Genomic DNA, 18,407 nt, shown 5'->3' with positions numbered 1-18,407 from the left:
TATCAGTGTAATAAATCAATTTATTCATTGGAAATTTTACTTCATACAATAAACATACACAAACGGACACAAAAACTTCTGTATGTACAACAGAGTAAAATACAGCTTCAGCAGGACGGCACCATCATGCCTGACACCGTGCTGTCAAAAGCCCTGAAGGAAAAGAGAACACTGTGTTAGACGATACGTTTACCTCGCTGAAGGTCAGCAATGAATAGATATTGTCTAGCAGCTCTTACTTGGACTGAATTGGCTCTCCAGGGTTGTAGAAGGGATTGCACATGACATCTGTGAAGGAGCTGTGCAGTTTCCTGAACATCTGTGGAGAGGAGCAGTACACTGTTAGTGTGGTAGGTTCTGCTGGTGCAGTAATCCACAACCAGTTCACTTCAAGAGTCCAAAAAAAAAAGGCAATTACAAATACATTACTCAGTCCGTACAAGACTTCGAGTTTTGTTTTGTTTTTTTTGGGGGGGGGGGCTGTATGGGAGATTGTTGTAGCCAAAAATGCCTGATTTTGCTGCGGCTTTTTCCCCCCTCAAAATTTACGATGCTTGTTTTGTGCATTTTATCTATATATGTATTTATTTGCGGAAACCTACTCGAAAATTGTCACGGTATTTCGCAGTGATGTTTGTTGGTAAATGAGACCTTTTTAGCTGTACTCATGTTCGACGCAAAGAGGCCTTTGTCTGAATGTGTGTCGTGATGACGTCACGTGGCGCGTCTTTCGACCCAAACCTGCGGAAAATCTGAAAAATTGCAAGTTCCTCCGAACATCGTGGCGTTTTGCTTGGATTTTGTGTTCGTTTCCCCGATCACAATCCTGGAGGGACTGATTCTTATTCATTTTGTAGAAAGCTTCATCTAAAATGGCTTGTGCTTCACTGCTAAATCAGATCCACACATTTAGCTGAGCAGTTAATGGCTGTGAGATTTAAATTTCACTTTTGATTCATTAGTCTTAATTAATTGTGGTCATTATTTGAACGGTGAATATTGAATCTGTGTATATAGAGAGAAATCTCCATTTCCAGCAGACGCTTTACATGTTATGACTGCGTTCAGGAGCCACAGAAACGAAGAGGGAATGCTCAAAGACCACAGCTCTTGTGATTGAACATTTCTTACTACCGAGTTGTTGTGTTTTTTTTGTTTTTTTTTTGTATTCTGCAGAATTGACAGTGATTCGGCGACTCATTTTAACAGAGCAAAAATGAATTTAGTTATTTCAGTTATTCAACAATCTATACATGGCCTTGCCCAAGGGTCTCGCAGTGTTAGCTGTGGAATTTTGAAATTTGAACAATCTTAGTCACTGGAAATGCCAACTTACGCTTCGTATCTCGTTGTCTCTCAGCGATGTGTTTGACGAGTCCACAACAATCACAAACTTCACTTTGGAGTTCGTCACATAGCCATATCTGGTATTTCAGTTAAGCGCCAATCTTTTCCATACAGGCTTTTATTATTTGCCATCCTCAACTAAAACAGCCAATAAAAAAATATATATTTTTTTTCAACTCAACTAGGTTGAACAAACACTTGGCCTTTCTTTTTAAAAAAGAAGAAGAGAAAACAAGCTATATGGATGCAAATTTTCTGCTTGTCTCTTATGTTTGGCCTAGCAAAAATGACAACTACTAAACTCTGTCTTAATGCTAAAGCAGTGTGGGAATGGGGCTGGTTAAGTAGCCAACCCAGTGTCTCAGTTTTTATGGTATTTGCTTACTGCATGTTTTCAGATATGATTAGATTAAATGGTATTTAACACTGCAGCAGGGGTTGAAGTACAGCATTGGTTAAGCACTGTATTAAACACGTAGCAAAAGGTCTGAATGAAAAGAACGCCACAGAATCCGGCCAGACACTACTCAAACCTCAGCTGTTTTTTTTCTGATCAGACCATCTGAGAGTTGTCTAGGCATGGTCTAATGTTATAAGCATTGCTCATCTTACAGCCCTCTGTCCAGAACTTCCAACCTCCTACATGACTCAAGATGCAAGAATTACGCTGGGAATGATCAGCCCTACACGTAGCATCTATCAAACTATTGAGCCATCACAGTAGGATACAATGTCTGGAAAATACAACCTTAAAATCCAAAAAAGTTGGGACGCTGTGTAAACTGCAAATAAAAAGAAAATAAATAAATATTGAATTTGATGGACGGAGGCGACAAAAGGCTGGAAAAGTTAAGTGTTGAAACTGTAAGAAACAGCTGGAGGAACATTTTGGAACCAATTGTTAACTGGCAACATGATTGGGAATAAAAAGAGTATCGTAGAGAGGCAGAGTCTCTCAGAAGTAAAGATGGAATGGAATCTGGATGGAATATGGCATATGTTGCTCTAAAACCTTTCAGCATTGATGTCACCTTTCCAGATGTACAAGCTGCCCATTCCATAAGCACTAATGCACCCCCATACCATCAGAGATGCAGGCTTATAAATTGAGGCTTATGAACTGAGCGCTGATAAATTATAACATTTATTACTTTATTTTTTTCTTAAAACGGTACAGTTCCTCAGTTGAAACATTTGATATGTTTTCTGTGTTCTACTGTGAATAACATATGGGTTTGAGATTATGACTTATTTACAATTTACACTGCGTCCCAACTTTTTTGGAATTGGGGTTGTACACAGTTTTGATATAAGTGAGGGGGAACATTGTGATTGGTCATGATGAAGCTTGCACAAGCGTTACTCAAGAAAGCCCCTCCCACTTCACACTAAAAGGGAGGAAATTGTAGTGTAGTGTAGTGGCTGTAAATAATAGAAGATCAGAAGTTATTCAGTAGTGTCCACAAGACTTGACATTAAATTCAATAGAAAGCAGTCAGGGGTGCTCTAGGACACACTGCTCTCAGAAGGCATCCCATCCAGGATGTATTTCTGCCTGGGATAGGATCCTCTGTGGATGGATGAATCATCTACATCAGTATGGCATAAGATTTCAGGTACACCTACTCCAGCTTGTCTTATCCCAGTATGTCGTAACTGCCCTGCCCTTCCACTGTTCATGCACTTACAACAGTGTAAAATGCAAGAAGTCAGTGGTAGTTGGAAGAAATTACATCAGAAGGATACACTTTGTAGTCCTCTGTAGGGTAGAGCAGTCCCAGGTAGAGCTCTCGCTGATCAGCCATCGCTTTACCAACTGCAGAGATCTTCTCTTCCACCACGTCCAGCGAAGTGTGCACTGTGTAGTGGAATTTCAGCTCACTCTGCGTTGGAACGCTCCGGATATAGAGAGGGTAATTCTGCAGAAACAATTATATCACTGGATCATATAAACAAAAACTTGTCTACTTTTGTAACAGGGCCGTACTACGTTTCTAAGTCTGGCAGCGCTCGTCAATGTCAAAATGTTTGAAATGGCCTATCAAATCAAAAAGGGTGGGGCTTTACTGTTCACAGAAGCCATGCGACGCTTCAGTTTTAACGGTGAAAGAATGCGGCGTAAGATACAAGCTAAGTAGCTAAAGTTTAACATTTGATAACTGTTTTACGACAACCGTTAAACGACAGACAGTAATATCCAGGGATGCAAACATTCCAGGGGATTCATGTAATGTAATGTTATTGTCAATGTGACGAGACAAGAAACATTAACGGAGCCATTTTCAGTATATGAGGAAGAAGATGAACAATGTCTGTGTGCATGTTGTGAATGAATGTAATGAACCTGGTTAAAGTCTATTAAAATAAGAATATTATTTGCAAATCTAGTTTTGGACAATAAACACCCAAGTGTCTACAACCACTGTATTTTGATATGTCCTTGTCAGGTCTGTGCTCAAAAAGTTAGCAATAGTTCACCTAAAAATGAAAATTGTTATTATTTACTTACCTGAATGTCATTCCAAACCCAAATACTGTTACTTTTCATAATATAAAAGATTTTTTTCTATTACAGCTCTATTCCATAAAATGGCAGAAGGTAGTGATCATGAGCTTTAAAGTTGCACTATAAAGGTGCCATAAAAACTATACTAAATGAAAGGCCTCCCTATATGTGTGTGTATAAAATTTGGGCCTTTATTACATAGAGAATCAAAAAGGACCATTAAATTTTGTGAGCCCCCCTAAAATGTTCAAGATGTGGTTATTGTCTTGGTTTGTACTGATCAGAAATGGAAAGAGTAACCAGGTGCCACTACTGAGCCTGAGTGCTTTATACTGTCGTAAACAGTTTACATGGACGACGATAATCCGATATTAAGACGATACTCTGATTAAGAAACTAGCATGTGAACGGCGATTATTGATGATCTTAATCCCACTAAAGTCACACTCAAAGTAAACACAAATGGAATGAAGACATGTGGAGTACTCCTGTTTTATTCGCATTATTGACGTGTATTACAGACATGTACACACCTTAATCACACTATTAACGTCGTGTGAGAGTTTTCACCGCATTTTGCTACAGGACACGATCTCACACGGCAGAGCTCAACCGTTTGACGGCAATCGAGAGCACGGCTGCGTCCCAAACCGCGTACTTACCTGCTGTATAGTAGGTGAAATACACGTATCTCAGCTGTTATATAGTAGGTAAGTAAACGGTTTGGGACGCAGCCCACGACTTCAAGCAGTCGTCTATTAGCACGTACAGCGTGACAAATAATTAACTGCACTTGAAGCTTTCGTAAAATTAAAAATAAAAACACCCAGAACTGTATACGGTTCCATAACGAAGACCAACTGTACGTAGATACGTGAAATTCTGGAGGGACGTCGGACGGCGTGGCGCGGTGACGTAATGACGTGTGCTGTTAATCGATCTATGTTCTATAACATGGAAAACGGGAAAATGAAAGGAGTATTCTCAAAAGCAACTCGTGTAAACACCTTAATCACAATATTGTCTTATTCACAATAAGGTCAATAATTAGATTACTGCAGTCCATGTAAACGTAGTCAGTGTTGCCAACCTGACATCTCTGTCGCTAGATTTATTGCTTTCTACCTGAACCTGCAATACACACTGGTAGTGAGTCGACTGAACCTTTACTCCATGCACTCGTACTCTCCAGTTCACATCATAGCCTTCTATGTTAGGTTCTATGCCTTGAGAGAGCAAGTTCAGTGGACTCACCACAACTGTGTAAAACCTGACTTGAGTTTCACCCAGACCAATCACCGTCATTCCACAACGTCCAATCACTGATCACCGTCGTTCCCCAACAACCAATCACTATTGTTTGTCACAAGTGCATTTCTTGTTTTTTTGTATTTTACTCTCTTTATTGTGATATTTACAAGTAATAAGAGCAATTTACTCAATCTGTAACCATTTCCTTCCTTTCTTCCCCCCGACTCCTCACTGCCGCTACTTCTTTTAGTTTGTGTTCTTCATAGAAATGACAGTACTTTGTAAATCTGTAAACAGTCTGTGGTGCCATAACCGAATACTACTTCTAATAAATAAGTAGAACTAAATAAAGTTATAATCTTATTTTCTCTTCTGACTAAAACTCTATTCTGTGTCTTCAGAAAATCTTATTGTTTGTATAACTTGTTTCAATATACAACTGATCATGCCGACTCGAATCTAAAAATTAGTTTAGAACGCAATTGGGTGACGTCTAGTTTCTGAGCGTGCATTATGTTCTTTCCCCTGAAAAGAGTTCGCAAAATCTGGGCATAAAAGTTGGTTGTTGATGCAGTCTGACCAGGTGAAGAACATCCAGTATGTCCTGAAAACACTAATAACCTCGAAATGATTGTGAAATTTAATCAGTGTTGTTCCACTCTTCCTGCTTTAGTGTTTATATGCTAAACTGTACAAAATATAAAGTGCAGGCAGAATAAGAGCCCGATTATCCACGATATATATACTGTGACTTTGTACTGTGTGTTTTATGCTGTTTTACTAATTCTTCCTCCACACTTTTTCCAAGTATGACTCTAATAAAAAGAATATCCATTCAACTACATATCTATGTAGTTGTGTTCTACTGTAAACAATTATACAACACTTATTTCCATTCTTGAAGCCAGCTACGAGCCTGCTGTGAAAACCTCTTCATTAAGGAAGTCCCTATACTTTATACGAAGTAAATAAAATTAGCCACAATTTAATAAATAAAGCAATAACAATAAATTCCTCGCCTGCTGTCTAGCTCGCTGGGCTAAACTCCAAACGAGTCGCTATTAGCCATCAAGTGCACAACACAGGCAGTCACTAATACAGCTGGTTAGAGATGACCACATTAAACCCTACGTAGTGTCCTTGTATATTAAGAAAAAAGATATTCAAGATTCAGCCATTATTTCTCATGAGCAAACGCTTAAAAACAACACACACACAGCTGTAACCAGTTATTAATTAAAGCAAGTGAGTTAAATTTCGAGGCATTTGACATTATACAGCTTTAATTCATCCGTAGGTGCATGTTTTACGACAAAATATTACGTGTTAAACGTTAATTAAAGTACAGGTAAATTGTCGTTTACCTCCTTCGCTATGACAGCGACACACACCGCCATGTTGGATTTGCGACAAGACGGAAAGCTGGTCACGTGACCGCTCTTACTTGTTCACGTGACACTAGTAGTAGCGAGGCATGTTTTAGTTCGAGTTTAGCCATGTAGTTTTCTAGCGTGTACATTTTTCTGCTTTTTGTTGTTGTTGTTTTGTTTTGTTTTGTTCTGTTCTGTTCTGTTCTGTTCTTTGCTTTTGTTAGTACGCTTGCACAAGGAACGTGTGTCAACGTCCAGCTACAGAAAGTCCATAAACGCAAGCTGTAGATACTTTTTGATGATTTTGACTCACATGACACTCACATGAATGACACTTCCTTATTAAAGTGTGCAGACAGGGCAGAGGCAGAGTCAGGGCAGAGGCAGGGGATTATAGGAGTAAAATGGAGATCCGAAGTGTGAATTACGCATTTCTCCTCTTCTGGACTATCAGCTTTATTGGGACCGCTGAGACCCACAATGTTTCGACTCCAAATATTATCATAATGCTTATGGATGATGTAAGACTTAAAACTACTTCCAGTTATTTCTACGTTTCTGATTTGCATTAGAGTTGGGAAGCTGGATTTCTGTGTTTCTGGGTGATAATTGTACAAAGAAGGATTTCTACAGTCGGTTAGATTCAGTAATTTATTGAATTGTTTTGCAGACTTTCTCCTAGTTTCTTTTAGTTTGCTTTATGTAATCTCTCTGATAAATCCTGTTCTGTGAGGTCCCACCCTGACTATAGTGTACTTATTGCTATACACAGTGTTGCCAACTCTTTTAAGGGGAAAGTACTTAATACGCTAGCAGTGACCAGATGACGTCATGCGCGAATTTGCATATTAATTGTTATGATTATGATCATTTGCATATCAAAATGTGTTACCGATGAAGAACCAAGAGAATAGCATTGAGTTTAATCAGAATAGAAAATAAGAAAGTTGTCTTATTTATTTATTTAATTTATTTATTTATTTATTTATTATTTATTTATTTATTTTAAATTTTTTTTTACATTTTTACAAAATACAGTAAAGCCCCCGTATCCAGTTTCACTTAACCACGGTTGACTGTGGTCCTTACAAAATGAAATAGAAAATTCCAGAAAAACAGTAAACATTCATAATTTCATAATTCATAAAATTGTGCACCATTCTGAGTAATGTGATGAAATCTTGTGCGATCTCACCCGGGCGATTAATCCCTTTGTCCAGCATGTCCACGCTACACTTTATTTTACTTTATTTATTTTACACTTTATTTATTTAACTTTATCTTAGGCATATGCAGTATATAGTGTTATAGTTTCAGGCATCCGCTGGGAATAGATTCCAAGCCTCCCAGCGGATGCCTGAAACTATAATACTTTATATTGCATATACCTATGATAAAGTTAAATAAATACGGGGGTCGTACTGTAGTATAATTTCTATCATGTATACAGACAAAAAGCAGCAGTGGTAGTGAGTAGTTTGAAAATAAACATGAAGGTAAGCTGTTACAGATGCAATAACACTTTAATTACTTGTAAACATCAATAGAGAATTTGATTAGTTGCTGGGGAACAGTGCTGTTCAGTGATTGGTTACTTGAGAACAGTGCTGGTGAGTGATTGGTTGCTTGGGAACAGTGCTGGTCAGTGATTGGTGCTGGGGATAATGCTGGTCAGTGAGTGGCTGCTGGGGAACAGTGCTGGTCAGTGATTGGTTGCTGGGGAACAGTGCTGCTCAGTGATTGGTTGCTGGGAAACAGTGCTGGTCAGTGATTGGTTGCTGGGGAACAGTGCTGTTCAGTGATTGGTTACTGGCGACAGGGCTGGTCAGTGATTGGTTACTGGTGAACAGGGCTGGTCAGTGATTGGTTGTTGGGATCAATGCTGGTCAGTGATTGGTTTCTGGGGAACAATGCTGGTCAGTGATTGGTTGCTGGGGAACAGTGGTGGTCACTGGTTACTTGAGAACAGTGCTGGTGAGTGATTGGTTGCTTGGGAACAGTGCTGGTGAGTGATTGGTTGCTTAGGAACAGTGCTGGTCAGTGATTGGTGCTTGGGAACAGTGCTGGTCAGTGATTGGTGCTTGGGAACAGTGCTGGTCAGTGAGTGGCTGCTGGGGAACAATGCTGGTCAGTGATTGGTTGCTGGGGAACAATGCTGGTCAGTGATTGGTTGCTGGGAAACAGTACTGGTCAGTGATTGGTTGCTTGGGAACAATGCTGGTCAGTGATCATGCTGTTCAGTCATTGGTTGATGGGAACGTCCTTGCAAGTACAACTAAAGTCATCCTTTACACATTGTTATGCCTTGTCAACTCAAATACAGTATGACCAGCAGCCATGATGTGAGTTGGAAAGCCGTGTTGAATACAAGACAGCTGCTGATGTCTGCCCCAAACTTGCTAGATTTGTCACCAGACTTTTTTTGGGATTAAATGAAGTTGCCAAAGGGGTCAGTGGTAGCTCTGTGGTTAAGACGTTGGACTACTGATTGGATGGTCGTGAGTGCAAATCCCAGCACTGCCAAGCTGCCACTGCTGGGCCCTTGGGCAAGGCCCTTAACATTCAAATGCTCATTTGTAGAAATTAGAGAAATGTAAGTCGTCCTGGATATGGGCGTCTGCCAAATGCCATAAATGTAATTTAAATGTTTTAAAAAGTCTCTAAGCTAGTTAACAACACTGGTTATATTGAATGATAGATTAATTATTATGAGACACTAAAAAAAACACTTTGCATCTGTTTGGAATCTCATTCTTCCCCTCTATGATGTTCTGTTTCAGATGGGATGGGGTGATCTAGGTGTATTTGGTGAGCCCTCTAAAGAAACCCCACATCTGGATACGATGGCCTCTCAGGGGATGCTGTTCCCCAACTTCTACTCTGCAAATCCACTCTGCTCTCCATGTATGTATGCTCCTGTGCTATGCTCGCCTTTTACATTTCTCATGGGATACAGGAAAAGCCTCAAGAACTAGGGGGGAAAATAACAGCCATAGAAATCTGCACAGCTGGAATTTAAATGTTGGTCCCTTGTACATCTTTAACCTTCTTACTGTGGGATTGTAGTTCACCTTTTTCATATAAATAGATGTGTGGATATATTACAGTGCTCAGTATTCAGTGGATATTATGTGTTAACAGTGTGTTTTCACTTCTAGTTAATACGACTTGCTCACTGTAGTACTTTAGAAAGACTTTGATATTGTCAGCTTGAATAAGATTTTGACAGATTCAGATTTTTACCTGTTGGAGATCAGGGTCTGTATTCACAAAAATCTTCTCCTACCACTGTCTGCTTATTATCTACTACTGATCTGTTCAGTAGAAACACCCATTCCGGTCCAATGTTTTTAAATGTAAAACTTAAATATAATTTTTAAAAAGAGTGAAGCACATCACTTAAGACGGACATCTAAAATGACTGTACTCTCAAAACATACACAGGCATCAACTTGACCGTTTTTGCTATTGAAATAAACTACAAAAAAAAGAAAACGAAACATAAATATCATGCAAAATTAGACAATGTAATTCGAGTGTATTACATATTCATGCTAAATATAATCAAATCATTATGCAAACAAAACTGTTTACAGCCTAATTGAAAATGAAGCTCTTGTATAATTTGAACATGAAAATAAACAGTATATTATAATAGCATGTTAGCTCGTTACAGAATAGGATCAGACTCATTAATGATTCCTTTTTTCCCCCCTCACTATATAATATCCGATCCAGGTTTGTACTGGATATCAGATTGGTGCAATCTCTATTATTTTACATTAGAGCATCGATTTACAGTAGGCTTCTTAACCATGGCTTTGGAGTTTGTGGACCTTAAAAGAAAACCAATTAAACCAGATAATCTGTGTTCTGCAGAGGGCGTGTCCTGTTTAGTGTGTAACACATATTCCCAGTTCGTCTGCGCTACATAACTGCATTCAGTCGTGTGGACAAGTTATCAAAACCTTGATCTCTGGTGGTGCTGCATTACTTCTCTTAGAAGATTAAACACAAACTCTCCAATCATTGCATTCAAGATGATAACTTTTCAAGCTTGCTATCGTTACATGGTTTAAACCTGTTTTTGGAAGTTTACGAGCTACTTTTAGAGATGAAGTTTTTGTGAAATATTATGAGGCTGGAAAAATTGGAGTGGAAGAGTTTCCTTTAAATATATGAGTCGGGTGCTAATTTTACATTTGTAAGTTGTTGTGTGTTTTTTTAAATAAATGTGTTAAAGCTAAAAGTATCGTTCTTTAGAATTGGCTTCGGTCAGTTTAATACACTCCTAAATGAGAACTCCAGGCAGTGAGAGAGGCAGGCATACAGAACTCATTATGATAATGTACTTAATGCTCCCTCTGTTGAAATGTGCAAATGGCCCACAATTTGGGAATTTGAAGGAACCTTTAATGCATAAGATGTGCCATTAGCCCATTTTCAGTTGTAATTAATATTTAAGCAAATAAGGTGTAATCGATTGGTAATCTGGTCAGCGTGAGATGAGGGCGCCTGGAGGACGGCTCCTGCTCTATCCTGGTGTTCTGCGTTAGTGCCGTGGAGACAGCGTTCTGCCTCGAAGCCTTAATTAGAAATGTAATCACGTAGTAGATAAGAAGAAGGCCGGCTAATCACAATATGCAGGATGAGGACATATTAAGGATGTCTTCAGTTTTGTCTTTTTGAAAACGAGGCTCGCATGGTGATTTTGTGAGTCTAAACCTATAACTGAATTTCCCTGGAGGAAACTCTTACCTTTCAATCGCATTTTAAACTTTATTTGGTGTAGTCGCAGTAGTAATGTTTTTCCTTCATGCTCGAGATGCTTTTCATGATCGATGGCACACGTTTCACACGTTCTCACTGAAATGTTTCTCATTCCTGAATTCTCCAGCCAGAGCCGCATTGCTGACCGGGCGTCTTCCCATTCGGAACGGATTCTACACCACCAACGCTCATGCCAGGAATGGTATGACCTTCCCTGACTATCACGCAATCACATGTGGAAGAAAGTACAATTTGGCATATTGGAAAATAGGGAACTTCAGGATGGCTGATTATTTTAAAATAATCAGTACATCCAGAAATTTCTTCTTTTTTTAAATTAAATTCCTCTTATACTACAGCGATTTGCTAATTATTGCATTTTTCTCTCTCTCGCAATAATTATAAAACAAAAGTTCCTGCTGTTTATACGTTAATAGTTTGTGGAACGTCTACAAAACAAGTTTTGGGATAAACTGGTGCTACAACACAGCTATAAACTGGTGATCCCTCAATCTTCTCTATTTATCTCTAAGAAGAACTTGTCATGTTACCCCCCTGGCCTGAAGACTCTTTTTTTTTTTTTTTGTCATAAATCTTAAAGTTAATATTAAATTTACAGATTTACCTTTGACTGATTTCACGTTTTTAATCCGTTTATGTGTAAACAAGTCTCTGGTTAGGGTTGAATTAGTTGTTACTGTAGAATCAGTAACGTATTCGAATGCGAGTGCATTATAATACAAGTCTACTGTCAGAGCTACTGTTGTTGAAAATGTATCAACACCTTCTGACCAATCAGAGTTGAGCATTCTACAGTGCTGTGGTGTTACTATTCAAATGAATGTCTGTTTGTTGAATCGTGTATCTCACACAGCCTATACACCTCAAGAGGTCGTGGGAGGAATTACTAAGGATGAGATCCTGTTGCCTCAGATCTTAAAAAAACAAGGCTATGTCAGCAAGATCGTTGGCAAGTGGTGAGTTTCTCTGTTTATTGTGTTCCTTTCCGGAGGAAATCCAGAGGATGTCACAAGCACCGTACAGAATGTGTCATTCTCTATTTCTGTCTGGTTGGTCTTTGTATTGTCATATTCTCTGGTTCAGTTCTCGCACTCTAAACTGCTGAGAGAGCTGCACTTGGCTACTTTGAGAAAGGCTGCTTTCACACTGTTTAAATTTTTACTTTTATTATACCTCCACATTTACCACTAGGTGAAGGAGTCATTGTGTTTTTGGGATGTCCGTGCATCAGTCCATGAATCGGTCCAAGATTCTTGTTAGCACGATAGCTCAAGAAAGAGCGTTTGAATGTTTTGTTTGTCCAAACAGGGTCAGGGTCACAGCAAGGTCAAACGTCTGAGGATTCTCTTCAATAGCTTCCTTCCTGAATGAAATACAGTACATCTTAAGGGTATTTCAAGCATACAGATTACTCACCAGACAGACTAGACATTTTGGCGGCAGAGGCGAGTTCTACTTGTTTTTATTGAGCTCCTTATGTGCTCATATGAAAGAAAGAAAGAAAAAACACTTGTGACATCCACACTGTAACTATAACCATGCCAACTTTGCAAGTGTTCTGCTGTGACCAAAAACCACCAGCAGCAGTGTTTTTCCAAATTGGCTGCAAGGTAGGTATAATCCTATAGGATTACATGTCAAACATACACCGGGTGTCGAGGAAAAAAATGGCAAGTGTGGAAGCATCCAAAGAAAGAAGGGAAAATAATGACTACTTAACATTTTACCTTGGAGTAAAGTCCAGAAGCCTCAAATGCTGGGAAAAGCCAAGAGTTAGAGCCAATAAAATTGGCACAGTGTAAATATTCATATACTGGATGTTTGTATATACAGTGCTGTGAAAAAGTATTTGCCTTTTTCCCCTGATTTCTTCTGTTTTTGTGTACACATAATAGTTTTATATCTTCAAACGAAATACAACACAAATCAAAGGCAACCTGAGTAAACACACAATAAAGTTTTAATCTATATTGTTTTTATTTTTATTGATGCAAAAAAAGTTATCCAAGACCTATCACCCATGTGAAAATCTATTTGCCTCCTTAAACTTAAAATCTGGTTGTGCCACCTTTAGGAGCAGTAACTGCAACCAAACTTGCAAGGTTAGTCTTTCACTTACTTCTAGGACTAGGACTTACTCCTATGCTTTGGATCATTGTCTTGCCGAGTTTCAAGTTACGGACTCTAGACTGGACAATCTCGTTTAGGATTTTCTGGTAGAGAGCAGAATTCGTTTCCCTCAATTATTGCACGTTAACCAGGAAGCAGCAAAGCATCCCCACACCATCACACTCCCACCACCATGCTTCACTGTAGGTCTGATGTTCTTTTTGTGGAATTCTGTGTTTGGTTTACGCCAGATGTAACGGGACACCTGTCTTCCATACAAGTCCATTTTCGACTCATCAAACCACAGAACATTCTCCCAAAAGGTTTGAGGATCATTAAGGTGTGTTTTGGCAAAATTCAGATGAGCCTTAATGTTCTTCTGGGTTAGCAGTGATTTTCACCTCGCCACCCTTCCATGGATGCCATTTTTGTCCAGTGTCTTTCTGATAGTGGAGTCCTGAACAGTGACCTTTATTAATGCAAGAGAGACCTGTGAAAAAGACAACATCCTTTGATGTTGTCCTTGGCCCTTTTGTGACTTCTTGGATGAGCCGTCACTGTGCTCTCGGATGAATTTTGGAAAGAAGGCCACTTCTGTGAAGGTTCACTACTGGGCTGTTTTTCCATTTGGAGATAACGGCTCTCACTGTGCTCCTTTGGAGTCCCAGAGCCTTTGAAATAGCTTTAACCCTTCCCAGACTCATGTATTTCAATCACCTTCTTCCTCATCATTTCTGGAATTTCCTTCAACTATGCCATAGTGTGTTACTGGGAAAGACCTTTTAACTAACTTCAAACTGTTGAAAAAGTTCTATTTCAGTGTAGATTTGATTGAACAGGGTTTGCAGTAATCAGGCCTGGCTGCGTCTAGTCCAGCTGAACACCATTATGAATGCAGTTTCATAGATTTTCACACAGGCCCAGTTGGTATTGGATAACTTTTTTGCTTCAATAAATCACATTATCGGGTGCATGGTGGCTTAGTGGTTAGCACGTTCGCCTCATACCTCCAGGGTCGGTGTTCGATTCCCGCGGCTCTGTGTGTGCGGAGTTTGCATGTTCTCCCCGTGCTCCCGGGGTTTCCTCCGGGTACTCCGGTTTCCTCCCCCAGTCCAAAGACATGACATGCATGGTAGGCTGATTGGCGTGTCTAAAGTGTCCGTAGTGTATGAAAGTGTGTGTGAATGTGTGTGTGATTGTGTGCCCTGCAATGGACTGGCACCCAGTCCAGAGTGTACCCCGCCTTGTGCCCGATGCTCCCTGGAATAGGCTCCAGGTTCCCCGTGACCCTGAAAAGGAGTAAGCGGTTGAAGATGGATGGAAATCACATTATCATTTACAAACTGTATTTTGTGTTTACTCAGGTTGCCTTAGTTTCATCTTAAATTTTGTATTAATTTCTGAAACTATTTAGTATGCGATATACACAAAAACAGAAGAAATCAGGAAATTAAATACTTTTTCACAGCTCCGTAGCTACTGCTTGTATTTCTGTTATTTTATTTTTTACAGTATATGCCAATTTTCTTTATATTATTGGAGCTTATGTTACACAAAGGGGAATTCCTTGTCCATCTTATACTTGGTGAATAAGAGATTCAGAAGAATCTACAGCTGGTTTCTGATGTAAACTTCTTCTAACTTCTAATCTGTATCTGATGCATCAGGCACCTTGGACACAGAGAGCAGCACTTGCCTCTGGAGCACGGTTTTGACCAGTTCTTCGGTTCTCCACACTGCCATTTCGGACCCTATAAGGAAAGTGATCGTCCCAACATCCCTGTTTATAACAACTCCCAAATGATTGGAAGGTAGATATCTGAATCGCACGTTTGTACACTCACGTCTGAAAATGTCTACCTAGAGACAATAACCTCTGTTTTCTCTCTGAATTTCTTGGCTAGCACCCTGGATAAATTAATCGTTTATTTTTCTGGCTTGTGTTTATGCCAGCTGTGTTCGGATCCCCCATTATCTGTCTGTTTGTTCTCCCAAACCAGCCATATGTGCATTCAGGGTCATTGCTTCTAGCAAGTGTGCCGCTTTTGTGCTTAGCAGTGGGTTTAATGAGCGTAGCATACCCGAGCTTGGCCAGACGCGTACACACAAACACACAAACATACACACACCCCAGGAGACGGCAGGTTGCTTTGACGGTGTGTTAGGACACCTGGAACAGCCAGAGCATGAGAACTGGCGAGGCAGCAACATGCATTCGCTCACACTCATAACACAGCCCGAGCTCTTCAGAGACTCGCCGTGTGCCTCGCTAAATTCACTTCTTAATCACTCTTCGGAAAAACACCCTTCAGCAAGCTGCTGTTCAGAACAAAACCTGAATGTAGTGTGAAATTTACTCGAAAGTATTCCTGAGAGCAAAGTGTGGAGCTAACCTAGGCTGTGTTCCAAAGCTGTTTTAACACAACCTTATTGACTTCCTCTCTGATGAATCCCATCTTCAGAACTATTCCAGTACTTTATTAGCACAGCTGAAGTCTGTTAGATGACCGTTCAGAAGCCTGAAGGATCAAGTCAACATAATTGACTTTATGTGCAGAACTTACCCAGAAGGCATTGCAAACCGATACGATTCCCCTTTCAGAACATTAAAAAAGTGCATAAAGCTGTTTGTTTAAACAAGTGGAACCGCATAAATATATTTCACACATATAGCATTTGATTGCTGATTAAACTGGGTTTTATGTAGCCGACTACACCATCTGTACATGAGTCCTGATTTATTTATTCTCCAATTTAATATTCCACTAGCGAGTTAACAAGGTGACTACTTTGTAGGCAAGCCTATATCGCAACTGTGTACATACGCAGTTCCGATATTCCAATAATCCGTACCTAATATATGTTACTGAAGTCTAGTGAGTACCTGTGGTAAAATCTGCTCCTGCCACTTGCGTGATATAGATTACAGTTACTGTATCGAGGTCAACCAGTTCACGTTAAAGCATTAATGGGACACATAAGTCATTGTGTTTTTGCAGGTACTATGAGGAATTTAAAATCAACAGGAAAACCGGGGAGTCAGAGCTCACACAGTACTTTTTACAGGTGAGTTTTACAGTTCCCACATCACTGGTGAAACGTTGTCCAAAAACAGTGTGTTCACAAAGAACCATATCTTACATATAGAGTTCGCCTGAGTGGCACTAGTAGTTTTTAGCTGCGAGTTTGTTCTTAAAACTTATTCGTGGAACATTAAGGCGGAATTCCTAAGCCACGAAGGTGTATAGAGTTGCAATCAAAATGATTCAACCACCATTGCAAATCAGGTTTATTGTCAAAATGTTTACAGACTTTCAGCATATTTATGGGATTCTATTCAGGGGGTTGAATACTTGTGAGACTGGAGAAGCATTATAAGTTGCTTTTTCAGTTGAATTTGTGGAAACCACTTGCAGCATTCGCTGTGTCCAACTATTCCAATCGCTTTTGTTTGATTTGTTCATTGCAAACAGCGGAAAGTCTGTAAATTCTGACTATAAACCCGAATTGCAATCGGGGTTGAATAATTTTGATTGCCGTGTTCATGTGTCTGTGCACTGTTTTTAACCATTTAAAAGAAAACATGATGTGAGCGTTTAGATTGTTGTGTTCACGCATTATGAAACTTGTATGACATTATGCAGTGGATTATTTATTTATTTATTTATTTATTATGGGATCCTCTAAAACAGCCATTGAAAACTTCCATCATCATGTAAACCATGACTTGCAGATGATATCTGTAGCTTATATCTGCTGTCTAACGGCAGTTTTCATGTAGATAAAAAGCAGAGAGTAAACTTCGATCTGTGCATGACTTTGTTGGTGGCTTGACCGTGCTTATAACTCCCCAACCATTAATAAAATACTCCCACAGTCAGCGCAGTGTGTTTTTAAAGCTTGTTGTCATGAAATGTATTAAACACATGAGCTTGATTACTACTTTTAGCTTTACATTTCTTTGTGAATGAAGGCCCTGATCTGTTATGGCATGATCAGATAACTATTTTATGATTCTTCTGATAATAACAATCTGCAATATTAGAATAGTTTACATTAGGCACAATGAATTACATCACATTACACCTTGTTATCGCTCAAGGTTTATTAACAACAAAGATTAAATAGATTTTTCCAACACTGTTGTGAGAAGGAGGCTTTGGGTTCAGAACTGAGAAGTTGAAAAGATTTGTACATTTGTTTATATTTTCTAACTAACATGGCTGTTTTGGATTTGGACTCGATGTGGCCTGTTTGATTGGGTGATACAATAGAGCTTGATGTGTTAAATTTTTTCAGCTTTCCAAATGGGATCGCATGTGAAATGTAAATATAGAATGTAAAACGTGAGGTGTCCGTTAGCAACAAGCATGAAGTTAAAACTACAAGTAGCTGACTATGTCTATGTAAGCATAGTTATATGGATGTTTCCACTGCTCTCGGTTGACTTTTATGAATATTTTTTTAACTGAAAAATCGCTTAACGCAGTCTCTGTACTGGTGAAATGCTGAAGATCATCATAAGTACGATTTGCTCTGCGAATACAGTATCTTTTAAGTAGCAAGATGACATTGTTATAACCTACTGATGGTCCTCTCACATCTGATTACAGGAAGCATTGGACTTCGTCTCGCACCAAAACACAGCCCATCAGCCTTTTTTTCTCTACTGGGCACCAGATGCCACACACGATCCAGTTTATGCTTCCAAGCAATTCCTGGGTCAAAGTCAGCGGGGACTGTAAGATCCAGATCTCAATTACTCAATTATTGGTGCAAAGATGTCGAAATACTAGTAAAATACTATGTACACTTATTATCCATCCATCCATCCATCCATCCATCTATCTTCTATACCGCTTAATCCTTTTCAGGGTCACGGGGAACCTGGAGCATATCCCAGGGAGCATCGGGCACACCCTGGGATACACCCTGGACAGGGTGCCAATACACATTATTATTATTATTATTATTATTATTATTATTACTATTACTATTATTATTATTTTTTATTATTATTATTATTATTATTA

At 39.3% G+C, this 18,407-nt stretch overlaps 2 protein-coding genes across 2 annotated transcripts in view; one reads left to right on the top strand and one right to left on the bottom strand.

Annotated features, from left to right (window-relative positions):
- Positions 1-2: 2 nt before the first annotated feature.
- trappc2l (trafficking protein particle complex subunit 2L) lies at positions 3-6,518 on the bottom strand. Its single transcript, NM_001200826.1, is given in 5 exon segments — positions 3-153; positions 240-319; positions 1,337-1,424; positions 3,094-3,266; positions 6,469-6,518. Coding segments are annotated over 5 exon segments (420 nt in total). The 5' UTR covers positions 6,502-6,518; the 3' UTR covers positions 3-107.
- A 60-nt stretch (positions 6,519-6,578) lies between these two features.
- galns (galactosamine (N-acetyl)-6-sulfatase) overlaps positions 6,579-18,407 on the top strand; it is a 47,607-nt gene continuing 35,778 nt past the window's right edge. The window contains exons 1-7 of the mRNA XM_017459210.3: positions 6,579-6,995; positions 9,255-9,378; positions 11,372-11,446; positions 12,119-12,221; positions 15,042-15,185; positions 16,374-16,440; positions 17,988-18,115. Coding sequence (XP_017314699.1) covers positions 6,879-6,995; positions 9,255-9,378; positions 11,372-11,446; positions 12,119-12,221; positions 15,042-15,185; positions 16,374-16,440; positions 17,988-18,115 — 758 coding nt within the window. The 5' untranslated portion in view covers positions 6,579-6,878. The remainder of the gene's footprint in view (positions 6,996-9,254; positions 9,379-11,371; positions 11,447-12,118; positions 12,222-15,041; positions 15,186-16,373; positions 16,441-17,987; positions 18,116-18,407) is intronic.

Source organism: Ictalurus punctatus, chromosome 27, assembly GCF_001660625.3.
Source record: "Ictalurus punctatus breed USDA103 chromosome 27, Coco_2.0, whole genome shotgun sequence".
Classification (NCBI taxonomy): domain Eukaryota; kingdom Metazoa; phylum Chordata; class Actinopteri; order Siluriformes; family Ictaluridae; genus Ictalurus; species Ictalurus punctatus.
Note: the sequence above shows the minus strand (reverse complement) of the source record. Positions and strands in the feature narration are given on the sequence as shown.